This window comes from Aristolochia californica, unplaced genomic scaffold, assembly GCF_029961685.1.
Source record: "Aristolochia californica isolate CCGP_79_NKW_82.1479 unplaced genomic scaffold, dmAriCali1.0.hap1 SCAF_5, whole genome shotgun sequence".
In the NCBI taxonomy this organism is placed as follows: domain Eukaryota; kingdom Viridiplantae; phylum Streptophyta; class Magnoliopsida; order Piperales; family Aristolochiaceae; genus Aristolochia; species Aristolochia californica.
In genome coordinates, this window is record NW_027182214.1 from 7953506 (window position 1) to 7970797 (window position 17292).

The window sequence follows — 17292 nt, forward strand, 5'->3', positions numbered from 1 at the left end:
GGGACTCTGGTCTGTGTTGATTCGATTCGTTACCGAGCTGCCTGCAGACGAAGATGGAGTATGAGAACAAGCACGTCCTCGCCCCCATGGTTCGCGTGGTCAGTTGGCAGTACTTTGCCTTTTTTTTTTTTTTTTTTCTGTTCTTTTCTTGCGGTTGATTCCTTCATTCTTTAGCTGTTTATTTGCACTAAAATAGTGCTATCCCATTCTTGTGCATGTAGGGAACTTTACCATTTCGGTTTTTAGCTGCAGAATATGGTGCAGACATCACTTACGGAGAAGAGATAATCGATCATAAGATGCTGAAGTGTGAACGGAAGAAAAATGGTAAAGTAAAAGGCGAAAAAAAAAAACCAGAGAAATGGTACCGTATGCTGGTTTTAAACATCAAAATTATAGTTTAGAACTTGTTTTATGTTCTTTGATAATTTTCATTTTCCACTGCTTGACTGGGAAATATTGTTTGTTTATCTAGGTGTATAGCATAGAGGAAATATGGTTCTAAGGTTGCTAGATCTTACTGGTACCAAATCATGTCCTCTGTTAACTGAGAGAAGGATAGTGGTTTTACACAAATTCTTGTTCATGTTCATGCTGTGGTAAAATCTCTTAAATAAATTCTGTTTTCTTCTAGAGTCTCTTGGTACTACAGATTTTGTGGAGAAAGGAACGGCAGCTTTAGTTTTCAGGACTTGCGCCAAGGAGGCAGATTGGGTACTTCAGATTCTGTGAGGGCTCTTGCTGCTGCTCAGATGGTGTACGTTTATTCTTGTTGTATCTTAGATATAGATCAAGTTGTAAATAAGTAAATCTAGTTGGTGATCAATTATTGAAGCATTGCACTTAGTAAGTACTGGCCTAACCGGTCAATCATATGGAATATATATAACTCTTACCTTTTCCAGTTATTATGCAAGGTAACTTTGACAAGAAAAGGGTATTACCTAACTGATATTTTTCTCAAGTTCTGCATTTTGGTAATGTTTATCTCAGTCATTGCATGATCATCATTACTGGAGAATTTTTAGAGTGTATCTCCACTTTCAGGTTCAAAGATGTAGTGGCTATTGACATCAACATGGGCTGCCCCAAGTCATTCTCTTTCAGTGGGGGGCATGGGTGCAGCTTTATTGAGATATGGCAGTTTCAGGATTTTTATCTTGATTATTGCTATTTTTATCCGATGACATGCTGTAATTTCATTTTATGCAGATTTTAACTACATTGAGAAGGAACTTAGACACTCCAGTAACTTGTAAAATTCGACTTCTTAAGTCACCTCAAGACACTGTAGAGCTAGCTAGACGAATTGAGAAGACTGGTGTCTCTACTCTTGCGGTTCATGGAAGGTAAATACTTCATATATTCATAGTCATTTTTTTGAATGTTTGTTGCAATAGAAAAATATTTTTTCTTGTTGTGGTATATTTTGTGTTGATGGTTTTTTCTAGTTTTATTTGTTGTTTCATTGTACTTCTGGTGTTTATATAGGAAATTGCTCACCGATTCTTCCAAGTATTGTTTGCTAAGAATAGTAAGATGAGAAAATATAGAATGTTGCGTGCTATTTGAATGAAATGTCAAGAAACAGATACTGGAATGGATGATTACTGCATTTCTGAGAAGATTAACTTGAAGGTGCTTTGAAAGTTTGACTAGAATTTGGTATTTCCGATATGTATCCTGATTTAACCCTTTGGAGTACTGACTTATATAAAATAATATAAGTAAATAAAAATTTTGGAAATATATGCTCTTCAGTAATCATCCATTTTTTAACAAAGTTTCAGAGTTCTGTCCAGAATGGTATTAGATTCCAAATGAGTTTAGTGAACCCTTTCGCAATACTATAGATAAGCTACAAAATTCAGGACCTGTTCTGTCTGCTGTATCTTCTCTTGTGAAACTTGAATTGGTATTTCCTCTTGTTTGTTTCATGTATAGGCCTGAAATTAAATTAGATTTAAAGAGGAAGATAAGTATTTAAGCACAAGCGGAGGTTGACAACATGGTGACCTTACAGTGTATCTATTAGAAAGCAGTTGATGAATTTGTGGACATAACAAGCTGATAGAGTTAATCTCATCCTTTTAAAAAAGAAAAAGAAAAAGGCAGGTTGAGTTGATCACAGGGAAATGACGGATAAAGAAGACACCCTGATTTAGAGTTGTTTGTTGCTCAGGCTATCAACATGGTTGCAATGCTTAAAAAATTGGCTTAGTGCATGCTGCCACCTCTATAGTGAACAATGCAATCTCCTACACTCAGGCATCATTATCTTAAAGGTCATTTTAAATGTATGTAACAACTTTACATAAATAATATTACTTATATAGTGAAGATTTACATAACTAAGTACAATATATTCAAGCATATTCATAGCAGGTTCTGGCGATATTAGTACTCGGTTCCACAACCATCTGAATTTTTATCTGGTGCATAGGACATTAGATGTTTAGATATGCGATTACTTTTGAGTACTCCTAAGGGTATGTACCCCTGAAACGTCTAGATTAACCTGCCTCAACCTGACCTCCTCCACATGGCAATGTGTTTTTCTCTACAATCCGGTAATCTGGCTGATAAGAAATATATTCAGGGGGTTCAGACATTTGCTGACATGGGTATAGTTGGAAATAGTCCCTCTCAATGTCCACACTTTATGACTTTTGTTTCTGGTTGTAGTTTACTATTTTTTTACTTAAAATAAGTGAATTTATGCCATTCAAAAAGTAGAAAAAGAGTTTATAAGTTGTATTGAGAAGAGTGTTTTTCTCCATGTACTAATCTCTTACTTAAATGAATTTATAAGAGGCGAAAAGTGATTGACTTTAAGCCTAACATGTTCCTATCAAATACAAACCATATCATCATTGTAAGATTTGTTAGTGGGAATTATTCCATATTGGTTAATAATAAGAAGAGTCATGTGGTTCTTAGTTGGGAAAAAGGCCCGGTTTTGCTATTTTAGTTTGTATGCTATATGTGTTATTTTTGTCTTAGACCCATTGTCCCTTTGAGTAGGTTTGTATGTGAAGGGGAGTGTTAGTGGAAATAATCCCATATTAGTAAATATCAAGAAAAGTCATATGGATATTAGGTGGGAAAAGACCTCCTAACTTCGGTTGGGATGGACCTAGATCCTAATGTGTTCTAGAGCCTCATAATGCAAGAAGGGAGGAAACTATCTATCTTGTCTCCAAATCTATTAGTTTATAACTGAAACTACATGAAGATTGACTTTCAATTAACACTCTTTAGTCCATAATATGATTTAACCTCTTAAGTTTCTTTACAAGGAAATGGTTTTTCATATACTCGAATAGTCCCTCTCAAGTTGGAGCATACAAGTTATAGATTTCCAACTTGTAATATTGTGAATATAATTGTGCTGATGACAAGGCCTAGGTGAATATATCGGCAAACCACTTTTATTGAGAAGAGATAGTGTGATTCTGCATCTTGTCTCATAAGAAACTACAATCAAGTTCAAAATGTTTGTCCACTCATGAAAGACTAGGTTATTTGCAATGTGAAGAACTGTTTGATTATCACAATAGAGTTTCATCTCAGGCTAAATTAGGCGTCTCTTTCCAACACCTTGTTGTGGAGGGAGGCCCTGTTTAGCAAGGTATTGTAATCTTCATCTTTTTTTAATACAGCTTGTACATCTTCTTTTAAAAAAAAAAAAAAAATCAATAGAGTTTCATTAGTCCTTCAACTGTCAACTGCAATTCTTGGAGTAATGATTTTAACCAAATCTGCTTACAAATCACATGAGTCGTCGCCTTATACTCAACTTTTGCACTTGATCTTGCTACCATATTTTGTTTTTTAATTCACTATGTAAACAAATTTATGAGAATTAGGGCGCAATACCCAGACTTACATTTCCTATCATCTGACAAACCCACCTAGTTTGTATATGTTAGACCTTTTATACATATATGTCAATAAGATTTATATAACAACCCTTTCCCTGGAGCATGTTTAAATAGCTCAAAAACTCTTTTTAAAGCTCTCTAGTGGGAATCACATAGGATGTGCATGTATTGACTTATGGCACTAACTCGAATTGCAATATCTTGTTTTGTGATGGATAAATACGTCAGCTTTCCCACTAGTCCTTGAAACCTATCTGGATCGTTAACAATTCATCTCCTTTTGCTTCAATTGTTATCTTGACATTGAGCTCCATAGGTGTGTCACTAAGTCTAAACCCCAACATCCCTATCTCCTTCAATAGATTAAGAACATATTTTTGTTGGGATAGGTTTATACTAAATCAAGATTGCATGATCTCAATACCAAAAAAAATACTTAAAATATCAAGATCCTTTGTTTGGAAGTTATTATGTAAATGATCCTTGATCCTCTTGATCTCATCGTTGTCAACCCATTTCATCTTCATAACGAAACTTGGTTTCTTTTTATTACATCGTTGAGGCTTTATTCTGTTGGTGGGTGAAGTGTATCCTATTTTATGCAGGTGGGTCTTGTAATTGGAAAATTAAGATGAAGCTTAGACTAAGGTTTTGTGTTTGATTTTATTTCAACGCCAGCCAACGATACCGGCGAACCCTCTTGATGGCTTTCAGAGAGCAGGAAAGACAATAAGAAGAAAGGTTTGAAGACGAAAGCTCAGGTGGAGGGTTTGTTGCCTATGATCGACAGGGATTGGGTTGAAGAACATGCTAGACAGGTTATTCTAAAGTTTTTTTTTGAAATGAAGGTTATTCTGAAGTTAATTGTTGATAAATTTTTCTTTCTCAATACCTTAGTTGGTTTTTTGAACAGAGGTTGTTCTTGTGACTTAGGTTGTCAAATGGGGATTTCTATTGTGAATCCTTAAGTTCAAGTCTCTGCGGGGGTAAAAGGGTGTGTGCTTCTTTAGTTTACATTAAAAAAATAGACATTGATCTTAGGGTGATCACCTAGGGAAATATAAAGGAATCGTTCGTTCTACAAGATGACTGTCCTTTTCTGCATCAGCGGGAGCACATAGAAGGAGTCAAGGGAAGTATTAATTCAAATCTTATATTAAGATGAGATATGATATTGTGCCACCTTAAGCTTTCTTTCGAGAATCTGAAATTTCTCATTTACACTGAAAATAGACAGTGAATTCTACTCCCACATACCTATTAACTAACTCGTTTTCTTCCAATTATCTAGAGTAAAACAACTCTCCACATACACTAACAAGCCCTGACAGGCAAGTTTTGGTATCTTTGACTTATCTATTGCTACACTGGTTATACTCCATATGACTTCAGTCGCGTACTTTATGAACTCACGCAGGGTTTGTCCATGTCCCAGGCCAATTATCTGTTTTTTTAAGCCTGAATGAGGCGTAGTGTTAGTGGGAGTAGTCCCACATAGATAATAGTAAAAAATATCCTATAATTTTTAGTTGGGAAACAACTAATTTTGGGTAGTCATTTTTCGGATGGACCTTGTGACCCGAGTTGAGAATGAATAACATGGTGTAAATGTTATAGGGATCTATATTTGGGCAGCTGAGAGCTCATTCAAAACATCAACCACTATACTGTGGCGGGTACTAATTTTTTCCTTTTTACTAAATAGACTTGATATATCTTAAACAACCTAACATGTCCAAAAGTGCTTTCAAACCCTTGTTACATTTCTGCAAATTTTACTGATTAGACATCATATTACAGACGGTTAAGGTTGTTGCGGATGCAGCACAATGTTATGAAAGTGATTTGGATGAAAGGCTACTAATTCATATTTCGTTCAGCCCAAGAAGTTTTTTACCCAAATCTGTTTTATATCTTATACCTGGGAGGAAAATTTTATTAGGATGCACTGGCCTTTTTTTTTCTTTCTACTTTAGTACTATGCTGGAGGATCCTTATCCCTTTTGCAAGCGATTAATAAGAGCTTTTTATGCAGGTGGTCTAGCTGAAATTGCAAGTTGGGGTCTACTTTTTCATAAAGCAGTTTAAGACCTTTTTGTTTTTATATTTTTTATTTCGAATGAAAGCAGCTTAAGACCTTGTGACTTCAAAATGGGAAAAGTGTTACCATACTGCTTTGAGATGAGGTATTGCTAGATTTGGAGTTTCTCTATGATTGAATGGTGCCAAAGTCGTTGGTTTTTTTCCTTTTTTTTTGCTATGGTCATGTTATGAGACTTCTTTTAATAGACATATATGAACTGTCTGGTGTTAGAGGCTAAGAGTTTGGAGATGTTTCTTGATCTAAAGATATGTTTTAAGTGCATGTACAACTTTGAGATGAGGTATTGCTAGATTTCTTCTTGGAGTTTCTCTATGTTTGAATGGTGCCAAAGTCGTTGGTTTTTTTCCTTTTTTTGGGCTATGGTCATGTAATGAGATTTCTTTTAATAGACATATATGAACTGTCTGGTGTTAGAGGCTAAGAGTTTGGAGATGTTTCTTGATCTAAAGATATGTTTTTTCATTCATATTTTTCTGCCAACACGGATTTTTTTCTTCTAGTGTTTGTGTATTTTATTTATGGGATACAGGTCCATGTTTTGTTTTGTTTTCTTTTAATATTCTACAAGTGCAATTTTTTTTCTTAATATGTGGTTCCTTGTGCACATTGATTGAGGGCTTTTAGGTTTGTTAGAGATTTTTACACTATTAGGGCAGGCACTTTCTTTTAGAAAATTTCAGAAAGGAAAGCCAAGTACCACCCTTTACTTCTTTCATACTTTTCCTTCAATTTATTTTTTTAATCATTTTCTACAGTACCCTCTGACTGTCTGATAACTTATTTTCAGGGCACTGTGTGATTGTGGGACTGTTGAGATTGTTGGACCAATTGCATCCACTGTTGAAGATGTTATGTTAGTGTACTGTGTTCCTGTGAATACATCTTTTATACTTATTCGATTCAATTTTTTATATGCTTTTTCCATCTGCAGCTCCATGTTGTCCTTACCAGTGCTTTTTTCCTTTTTCTAAATTTGAAAAATATATATGGGATGGCTGAGTACATTTTAAATGAATTCTGCAGGTATGCAGCCATGTTGGGCTCCTCTTCAGCTGATAGAATAAGTTTGAATCCTGTAATTTCTCTTAAAACGGATACTTTCGTGATATGTACATAGTAACTGTTTTTTTTTGTGAGAATAGCTACTTTTATGTTCTTGTGTCTTAGTCGGATCAAAGATTATCAACATCCAGAAAAAAAAAATGGGACTGCTAAAGGACAAGCAGTTACCCTGTGAGATATTTATTTATATAATGAATGATAATGTTGACCACCTCCCCGTTTACCATGCTTAGCTTCATTGGAGAATTTGGAGATTCTGAGATCTCTGAGGCTAGGAAAGTATACTGAGGTACAGAAATCTCTAATTTCGTATACTATTTGATCAGCTAAATAGAAAATCTTTATCTTTTTTCATTCTTCTTCTGCAGTGGTTTAATGATGTATACTCTATTGAGATTTCAAGTAAGGGGGGGTTAGTCCACAATGAAGTGGAAATGAAGTGGAAAATTGAATTGAAGTGAGATGAATTGTTTCCACTTCAAGTCATGTTTGGGTGTTAGTCCAGGCCAGTTGAAGTGGCTGGAAAACAGATTCCAGTGTTAGTGGTTGGAAAACAGATTTCAGTGTCCTTTTCTAGATAAATGATTATAGTTTGTTATAAATTAAAACAATAATTACGTGTGACTATAATAAATTATATAAAATTAATAAAAAAATTAAAAATAACATAAAAAAATATAATAAATAAACCTAATGGTTTAATTAATTATAGGAATTGGATAATTAACCAATTAAGTGCGAAGACATTCTTGATAAGGTCACAGGAACTTATGGATCCCAAGTGAGACTTTCACTGATTGTATCTGTGTATATTGTGATTTAGTGTTTCCACTATTTCTTTTTTGTGAAATCCTAATGTGCATGTTACTATCTTGGTTCAAGGTGATTGAGATTGCACTCCCAGAGCTACAGGAAATGCGAAATGCTCATATTTTATCTATTGGTTCTGAATCATTGGCTGCTTTAAATCCTGAGATCAAGAATGGGTGGAGTTATTGACTTGTTTGCTGTATAGTTTTTGCGAAGATAAAATTTTGGCAACATTCGGATGGATCTTGCTTGTGAATCCTGCTCAAACCTCTGGAGCTAAATTCTCAGCTGTCTTTTACTGCCACCTACTATTTATTTAGATATTCATTCAGCCCTCATTATCTGTTTACAGGAGACTTACTGAACTAACTCATGATACACGTACTAATTTGGCTCTTTTCCAGTTGTTCTCTGCCTTAGAATATGTTGCTGCCCAATGTATTAGGTACGACAGATAATTGTGTTGGACTTGGATCAGATGTAGATTCCTTATTTTTCAATTGTATTTTGATATTAAATGGAGAATATATTGAAGCTCTATATATCCATGCTTCAAAGATATTACTATATAACAGAGAACTGTACAGAAGTGACATGTCTGAACAAAATGAATGTGTTGATCTTATTATATTTCAACTTTTTTTTTTAACATGATCATCTTGATGGATCACGTTGCAAAGTTGATACAGCGTCTCTGTATTTGTGAAATTGGTCCACGTGATGCAGGAGATGTACTACCATATGGAGGTGTTTAAAAAGGTTGATGTCATTGTAACCCCAACTACTGGATATGGTGTAACTGTTCCATTGTTCGGATACAGAATAACATATTTGTAATTATAGGTAGGTGCTCTTTTCTTTACAGAGAAGTTGCTGAATAGACACATGGTTTGAAAGAAAAGCCATATTGTGTTCAAATTTTCATCCTTCAAAAGATAAAACCATTTTTAAAATGGTTAACTGATTTTGTTCATATTTTTTGCTTTCCTGGTGTAGTTGAACCTGACAAGTAATACTTTTTGTTTTAATCACTCTTTAACTATAAATTAAAATGTATTACATCTATTTTCACTTGCCTTTTCTTTTTTAGTTGTCAGATTGGAAGTAGTTAGTTTTATTTTTTCATTTTTTTCTTTTTTCCTGGATAACAGTATGACTGCCCTTGTTATTCCTCGAAATGCTCTTAACATTGTGGCGTCAAATTTGGAGGTATCAGGTCAGTTCAACTTGTTTAATTTTTGTAATCTGACTGAAATTATTCTGTTAGTTCAAATGGCCAAATTTCTCAGAGATTGTCTTTGTTTTATATTCAGTTTATCTTATGGGATTCATTTTGGCAGGAAATTTTCTTGGCCTCCCAGCCATTAATGTCCCAGTGAGTAGACTATATGATACTGGGGGAAGGTGTTTATATTCTATTTGAGTAAGTTTCTTTAAAACTAGTGTTTTTAGGAAGCTTATTAAACGAAAACTACTTTGGACTCACACACAAGTGGAGTCATAGTTGCTAAATGTGTTATGATTTCTCTGAGTCTTTTCATGTTGTTGTTTCCAACATAATTGCAGAGATTCAAAATGTATGTTGAGCTGCAGTTTATGAATACATTGTATGGTTCACTAGTATGTGGATAACGTTGAATTATACCACTTATTCAGGTTGGTCATGACAAAAATGGTGTTCCTATTGGCTTACAACTGATTGGTCATCCATGGGGTGAAGCAACAATTTTGGGTTTGGCTTTTGCAGTCGAGGTAGCGAACCTATAGTTTGAAAATGTATAGACAAATGAGACTCGGTATCCTCTATACCAGAATTATCATTCCCAGATAATAAAATGTCATCTACATAAACCAAAAGCACCACAATTCAAGAGGACCTCTTCATCACAAACAAAGAGCGATCACAATGACTCTTTGAGATAGATACCACAACCTGGCTGAATTTTTCAAACCAAGCACGTAGACTCTGCTTTAGCCCATAAATCGCCTTCTTAAGTTTGAATACTTTTTATGTCTCCCCATGAGCAACATATCCTGGAGGTCGCTCTATATGTACCTCTTCTTCCAGATAACTATATAAGAAGGCATTTTCAATGTCCAGTTGACGTAGGGAACACCCCTGATTCAAACAGGTGAAAAGGTTTCAAACACATTAATACCAAAGGTAATTAAATTTATGTTTTTTTATGAAGGTAATCAAATCGTGATGATTGAAGGCACTTGTGAAGTCTTATTGATAGGTTATGTGGAATTTAGTATGTGCATTATAACTCTTTGTTCTGACTTCTTACAGGCAGAAAGGGTGAGGAAGATGATGAAATTAACCAACTATTTAAAATAGGGAAGAAGAAGAAAAAACTGAGAAAACAGCTGCAGAAGTTGCATTAATTGTTGAACATCTTTTGGCTGAACTTGAAGTTACAGCGGAAGAAGATGCAGAGCTAAATAGGCAATCTAAGACTGCTATCAACAAACTTAAGAAGTTGCCATTGCTAATTGGGATTCTCTCAAAGTAAGTTGGTCCTATGGTGCTTCTTTTGGTGCTACTGGACTAAGAGGTTTCTTTTTGATTGGTTGATGATCTTTTGCTTTTTTGTATTGGTTGGATTTTTTTTGCAGGAAGCAACTTCAACAAGAGTTTTTAGATCATGGAGTATTGACTCTTTTGAAGAACTGGCTTGAACCTTTACCAGATGGTAGCTTACCTAATATAAACATCCGAACTGCTATTTTGCAGATTCTGTCTGATGTATGTCTACTGGGCTTTCCATTTGTCTTTCTTACTTGATATTTTCTCTATGCATGTTTGTGTTAATTCATCCTTTAAGATGCTTGTTTCATAATGATTTTGCTTATCCTCTTCTTTAATTGATATTGTGATTTGCTTCTTTTTGACATGCAATATCTGTTATGCAGTTTCCAATTGATTTAGAGCAGTATGACCGGAGGGATCAATTAAAAAAAGTGGTCTTGAAAGGTGGTCAATGTTTAATAAGTATACATTGTCCATCATTTTTTAGTGTTTGACTCGAAAGACTAATATATATCTCCACAGGTTATAATGTTTTTATCAAAATCTGATGAAGAAACCACATCAAACCGGAAACTTGCTAAGGAATTGGTTGATAAATGGGTAAAGAGCTTGGTTTTAATTTTTAGTGTTAGAGTATCTCATGTGGCAATTAGCTTGCTTTATATGAGTTCAAAAGGCTATTTTGTTTTATTAGCTAAACCTCTTGTAAATGTCTCTTTGATGGTGCTCTGTTATATTCCTTAGTTTGCTGAAAGCTTAATGTTTTTTATATTACACAATAGTCTTGTTTCTCTATTGGGAGTGGTTTGCAGTTTTCTCCTTGTCTCTGCTGTCAAGTCTACTTTTTCTGGATTTCTATCAGTAGGTTTTTTGAGTAAGGGTTCCTATCAGTAAAAAGTTTTCTCTTTCTGAACACCAATACACCCTATACAATAGTGTATTTGAGGAGAAAAAAAAAAGAACTTGGTAATGGGTTGTGCTCAAGCAAAAACAAAAAAAGAGAACTTGGTGGTTTGGTCAGCCAAATTGCAATTGAGAAGAATCATTGTAAGAGCTCAATTTTAGTACCTCTATTGTATGCTTGTATTTCCCATATATCCATACCAGCCCACTTCAGAATATCCAATCAACTTATTGTGTTCATCATCTGATTCATTCCCCGCTTACATGAATCATTCCAAAAATTGATGTATCTTAATTTATAATGGACTTGTTCTAATGAAATATTTTAATAAATTAATTATAATTTATTTAAGTCAATGTAATTTCATAATTAAATAAATTTAATTTTATTAAAAATAGTTTATGTATCTTGACTATAATAAAATGATAATAATAATAATTTATTTAAAATCAATCAAAATTATTCGTTATAATTCATTTTTGTCAAATTATATTTAATAAAGTTACTTATACTAAATACAAGTTCTACATTAATTTACCATTTAAAAATCTACCCTTCTTCCTAGTCGAAAGCCAGCTTTGATGGCTCGGTTTCTCCTTTCTACCCATTTTCCTAAGGCTATGTTTGGAACACTGAAAGTAGAGAAAAAAAATAGAAAGGAAGAAAAGAGAAAAAGAAAGAGAAAAGAAAATAAGTTTATTTTCTCTTGTTTGGATGCCCATAGAAAATTAAAGAGAAAATGAAAGAGAAATGTAGTTTCTTTTGTTTGGATACATGAGGAAAATATAAAATAAAATTAGTAATATTTTTAAATTTTGATGATTACAATTTTCTCTAAAGTTATTATTTATTTCCGCTACCTACTAGACCAGTTTTTTGGGTAGTATTGGCTAGGTGTTTAACAAGGAGTCATTCTTCCATAATAATGTCTCAATCAAAGAGTCACAATAGCAATAGCGGATATGGGCCAATGCTGAAATAACACGTACTAAGTAATGAAAGTCCTTAATAAGGACACATGAAATAATCCGCTACGAGTCTATCCCTGAATAATGAAGTTTTAATACTTCTGGTATCAATATCTCCAAAAAAATAGCATAGAATCACAAAAAAATTATTGATCAAGAAACTAGACTCAAATATCTTTAATTTGATATCAAATTTGAAATAAACATATTCGTTCTTGAATATTTTATGATCTCTTGATTCTTTTTATTCTGTATCAAGACCATTGCTGACACAATTGCAAATATCTCCTTAAATATAGATAAAATTAACATGAAATTTTCTCCTTCTAAAACTAGACTTCAATATCTTTCATCTAGGTATAATTTATGTTCATAAAATATATTTATTTTGAGAAAAAAAATCTGATGGATGAATCTATAATCTGGCCAAACTAAGTGCTCTTTCTTCTTAGGCCAGCTACCATTGACTCTTCCAAAATCGATATCTTCATCTAGAAAACTCAGATTGAGAATTGGTTGAATAATTAAGAAAATAGACTTATAGATATTTCTTTTAATATATAATTCTCCCTATAAAATCTCGTTCTTGATGGCATAAGCTGACTCAAAAGTTGAAGCTTTCTATGGTTGCTCGAACCTCTGTAGCAATCTGACTTTTTTTTGCTTCAAATATCGATTTCTCTTTGTAGAAACCTTCAATTGCCAAAATTAGTTTTGCATTGGAAAGTAGGCTCGAATATATTTCTGTCAATATATAATATGCAATATGAAAATCTCAGTATAAAGGTGAAAACACAAAGCAAACAATGAGTATAGGGACTGAAAAGAGAAAAAAAGATAGATACGAACCTAAACTTCTAGAGATAATATATCAGAAAATGATCACATTATCTTTATGGGCTGATCAAGTCAACTCACAGAACCTGCTCTGATACCATGTTAAATTTATGAAAAAGAGAAATTCCTATTTATAATATGAGTTAAATTCCACCTGGTGGGCCTGCCTTGATATGGGAAGCAGTTGTTGTTGCTAATTCAGTTACAGTAGCACATGAGCAATCCATTGATTGAGTTGATATTTCCAAATTGCAAAGGAACTAGCTATTGTTATATTTGCTGTTATCTCATGCTTCCTTCCAGCTTCAAGGTGTCAAGTACTTACCGTTGCAGCACTTGCTGGGTGATAATTCCAACACACGTTTTTGGGATTTTGGATGATTTATTAATGATTCCAACACCTATTTTTGGATTATGAAATTTATTCCTTGGGAGTATTTAGTTGCACTTCCAATTGTGTTTCTCCCCTGGCGAAATTGATCCATGATAAATTTGGCAAGATTAAGGGATTGATGACAACAGTTCACTCCCTTACTGCCACACAGAAGACCATTGATGATCCTTCAAATACCAGCCTAACTTGATCTTTCATTGATCGGTTTCAAAACTTGTTTAGTTCTGGAGTTATACCTAAACTTATTACTCAATGCACACAACCTACTTATTTAAGGATAGACTTGTAGCAGATTATTTCATATGTCTTATTACTTTAAAGGACTTTCATTATTTATCAGTTATCCACTGCTATATAACCGTATATTTGATATGTGTTATTTGGGCATTAGCTCATTATCGTAGCTGCTATTGTAGTTCTTTGATTGAAAAATTATAATTAAAGAAGAAATCCTTGATTGCTTGCCTTGGGTTATTTATTTGTTGATTGTTCTCAGCATTGGTTCATTATTTCATATGATGAAGAATTTGAATTACTTCGGAAAATAAAGCACATGATGACCCCGACTTCTCCACCTTATCTTCCTTTCATTACCCATTACCTTTTCATTATTTGGTAGCCCTACCATCCTTTATTTGACTCTTATTTAACAACTTTAGCCAACACTTTTTGGTGCATTGCTACAGTTGGTCATTTTTATGTATGGGTGTTTTTAAGTCTAGTGTGACTTTTTATTTGGTACCCTTGGATTTTTTATCGTCGTCTTATGAATACAGACATTACTCACTTTAGTGATTATTATCACTATTGTTCGAAATCCTTTGAGGTTGGTTTTGATTGATGTTTTGTCACCCATTTTTTACTTTTTGAGAGTTTGTATCCGGTTTCGTATTTATCCTTGGGACACCTTGATAGATGAGATCATTACTACATCTATTTTATTTGTTTCAAGTTGGGGTCATTGCCATTATCTCCCAGCTTAAAGGGTTAGGACACCTTGATAGATGAGAACATTACTACATCTATTTTATTTGTTTCAAGTTGGGGTTATTACCATTACCTCCTAGCTTGAATGGGAGTGTTAGAAAATATGAATGAGTTGGGGTGTCATTGATGTAATTATCATATGATCTTTGTCTACTATTCACTCCTACTAGGATGAAGGATATTCTTGTAAGAATGGTACTTTTGACATCTATAAATAAAGTTTAATGGGGAGCGTTAGGGCAAATCCATAACTCTAATCTTCCTTCTGTTTTCTCTCTCTCTCCTCTTCTTCTTTCTCTTCTCCCATCTTCTTCTTCATCCTTCTCTTCTTCATTACCAAGGATCTTAAGGCTATGGATCCTGAAAATCAATTATTCTAATCGTTTGTTTAAGAATAATATTTTATTTGATATTTTAAAATATAATTAAGGGTTCATTAAAGATTGTTTCTCATCATTCTAATCCAATTGATTGCAAGAATACAACAAGCAAGGACACAGAATAGGGATCATGACCCTCTTGGAACATAAATTCTTCCTGAGATACAATAGAAATCAATTGAATGAAATCAAGTTAATTTTGAATTTCAAATCGTTAAGGCCTATTGCAATACCAATTGTGGGCCTAGGGGTGCTGAATTGAGATACAAAATAAATTTTTAAACGCTTTTGGAGCAATAAAAAACAAATAGATTGCAAAATAAAAGGCACTCGCACACCACAAAGAGAGAAATATTTTTTGTTATTAATGTTCCCTAGTGGTAATCATTGCCTGAGAACCTTGACTCGAGAAAACTTTCACTATCTTGCTATAGTAACAAAAATAAAAAGAGATTTTGGCTTTCTGTAAGTCTATTGCAATACCCAATTACACTACTTTAATCTTTCATCAAAAGATTCATAACAAACTAGATTCCAACTCTAGTGGTGACTCCTTCTATATCCAAGGCTCTAGAATGCCAATAGTTCTATACTAGAGAACCTCTAACAAATAAATTAAAATTATTGAAAGAGAAAAATGAAACTTACAACTTTCTTTTTGAGAGATAGTCTTCTCCTAGTGAGATCCAAGCTTCCAAATCATTAAGCACGTATATTGAAATTTTTAGAGCTTGATGGACTAGGAAAATACTGAGAAATATGTAGAAAATTTGAAAAATATGTAATTTTTATAATTCTTCTTGTACAAAAGAGTAAAATTAGAACTTAAAGTATAAAATATTTTTTCAGAAGTTTAGTATTCCGCTAGAAGTTCAATCCATACTCCTCTACTAGTTTGGGAGTTCACATATAAGTTTCCTAGCCAAAAATAGTCATTACTTGACCATTTTCAAAAACTTGTACAAAGGATTGATCGATTAGTCGGACCCCAACAACTAGGTTACTAACATTATGATCGATCATGCTTAAGGGCTGATTGATCAATGCTATAGGTTGTTTGTCCAATCTACTATGATTGATTGGTCATGCTTTATGTGTTGGTCTGGCAGAATTTTGGTTGATCCATCATGCTTTATATAGTTTGATCAATCAAGCTATGTTTAAGTGTATTAAGTCCATGATTTAGGCAATTTTCAAGGGATTTAAAGTTTCTAAAATATTTATATGCATCTTAAAGGCATGGTTTTATAAAATATTGTATATCCTAATGTTTTTTCTTGAATTCATAAATCGGAATAAGAGAAAAACATCATATTGGAGTTTCATGTGGAGTTACATAGCTAGAGTTAAGATTTTTTATTTGATGTTGACTCTAGGTTTTCAAGTATTCAAGTCTTTAAACTTCCACTTCATGTAAGTTTTTCTTTACAGCAACAATCTTCAATGAGTTTTTACTTCAAGTCTTAATTTTTTAACTTGATTGATCGTTCTTTTGTTCTTGAGTTTTTTATGTAGACCTCATAATATTTATGTTGGAAGGCATGTGTAACTTACACTGATAATAGCGTTAATAGCAAAATTTCAAGCTACCTATTTTGTTATCATCAAAATAATAAAGACAAATATGATTTTAATACACATGGATAAATATTATTTGGAAAACTATTTGGTGTGATTGAATGTACATTTGGTTCTTTTTAAGTTTGAAATGTAAAGTAGCCAAAGTTAAATTGAATTTCTAGTACCTAAATCAAGTCTTGAGAATCTCATCATATAGTTCAAAATGATATATGCTAGATTTTGAAATGGTTGTTCAATTATTTTAATACATGATCTCAAGTTGATTATCTAACTTGAAGCAAGATTTGGGAAATAGTCATCTCCCCTGGCTACACATCTAATCAAGAATTGATTGATTAGGAAAATGAACTCACTACACCCTTTTTTGCCAAATGTTAGAGGCATAGTTTAGTATGGTTGGCTTTAAATTCTTAGAAGAATAAATATGTGTGTAGATTTAGTGAAAGCCTTCTAGGTAAACATGTGGACCGAAAATACTCAAGACCCAACCTTAAGAACCATCTAGATAATAAACTCCTACGATAGATAGTACACTCACCTTCAACAATCAAATGATGGTGTACAATTTAAGAAGGAAAGAACAAGTGAATTTACGGTATACATTGTAGATGTCATTTGTCAAAGTAGAATTAGGGAGGGCAATGGCCTAATTCATGGATGGATTCTAATACATGTCTTGCAAGGTCACCATATAGAGATGATTAAATTTGAACAAAGATAAAGAAATTGAAAAGGAAAAGAGTAAGCCAAAGATCTCCGTAAGGACTATATGCTATAGCAAAAGATGTATGTGAGTCAAATAATAGAATGAAAAGGCTAGAAGAATGAGTGAGCTAATAAAGCTGAAA

At 33.4% G+C, this 17292-nt stretch overlaps 2 protein-coding genes across 15 annotated transcripts; both read left to right on the forward strand.

The window, feature by feature from the left end:
* Window positions 1-8: 8 nt before the first annotated feature.
* LOC137966122 (uncharacterized) lies at window positions 9-10282 on the forward strand. Of its 14 annotated transcripts, XM_068812635.1 has the most exons (12): window positions 9-98; window positions 222-757; window positions 1213-1349; window positions 4563-4702; window positions 5920-6070; window positions 6776-6841; window positions 7012-8305; window positions 8587-8703; window positions 9012-9076; window positions 9201-9283; window positions 9517-10024; window positions 10154-10282. In XM_068812635.1, the coding sequence occupies exons 1-2, from the start codon at window positions 54-56 to the stop codon at window positions 402-404; spliced, it is 228 nt and encodes a 75-aa protein (XP_068668736.1). In that variant the 5' UTR covers window positions 9-53; the 3' UTR covers window positions 405-757; window positions 1213-1349; window positions 4563-4702; window positions 5920-6070; window positions 6776-6841; window positions 7012-8305; window positions 8587-8703; window positions 9012-9076; window positions 9201-9283; window positions 9517-10024; window positions 10154-10282. The 14 variants fall into 14 exon arrangements, with proteins under 14 accessions (XP_068668736.1, XP_068668734.1, XP_068668733.1 ...); XM_068812633.1 differs by having other exon boundaries at window positions 222-1349; window positions 4490-4702; XM_068812632.1 differs by having other exon boundaries at window positions 222-1349.
* On the forward strand, window positions 9372-11137 carry LOC137965213 (protein IWS1 homolog 1-like). Its single transcript, XM_068811577.1, has 7 exons — window positions 9372-9437; window positions 9517-9612; window positions 9886-9992; window positions 10202-10372; window positions 10480-10609; window positions 10777-10837; window positions 10947-11137. Exons 1-7 carry the CDS (start codon window positions 9372-9374, stop codon window positions 11135-11137), a joined length of 822 nt encoding a protein of 273 aa, XP_068667678.1.
* The last annotated feature ends 6155 nt before the right edge of the window (window positions 11138-17292 follow it).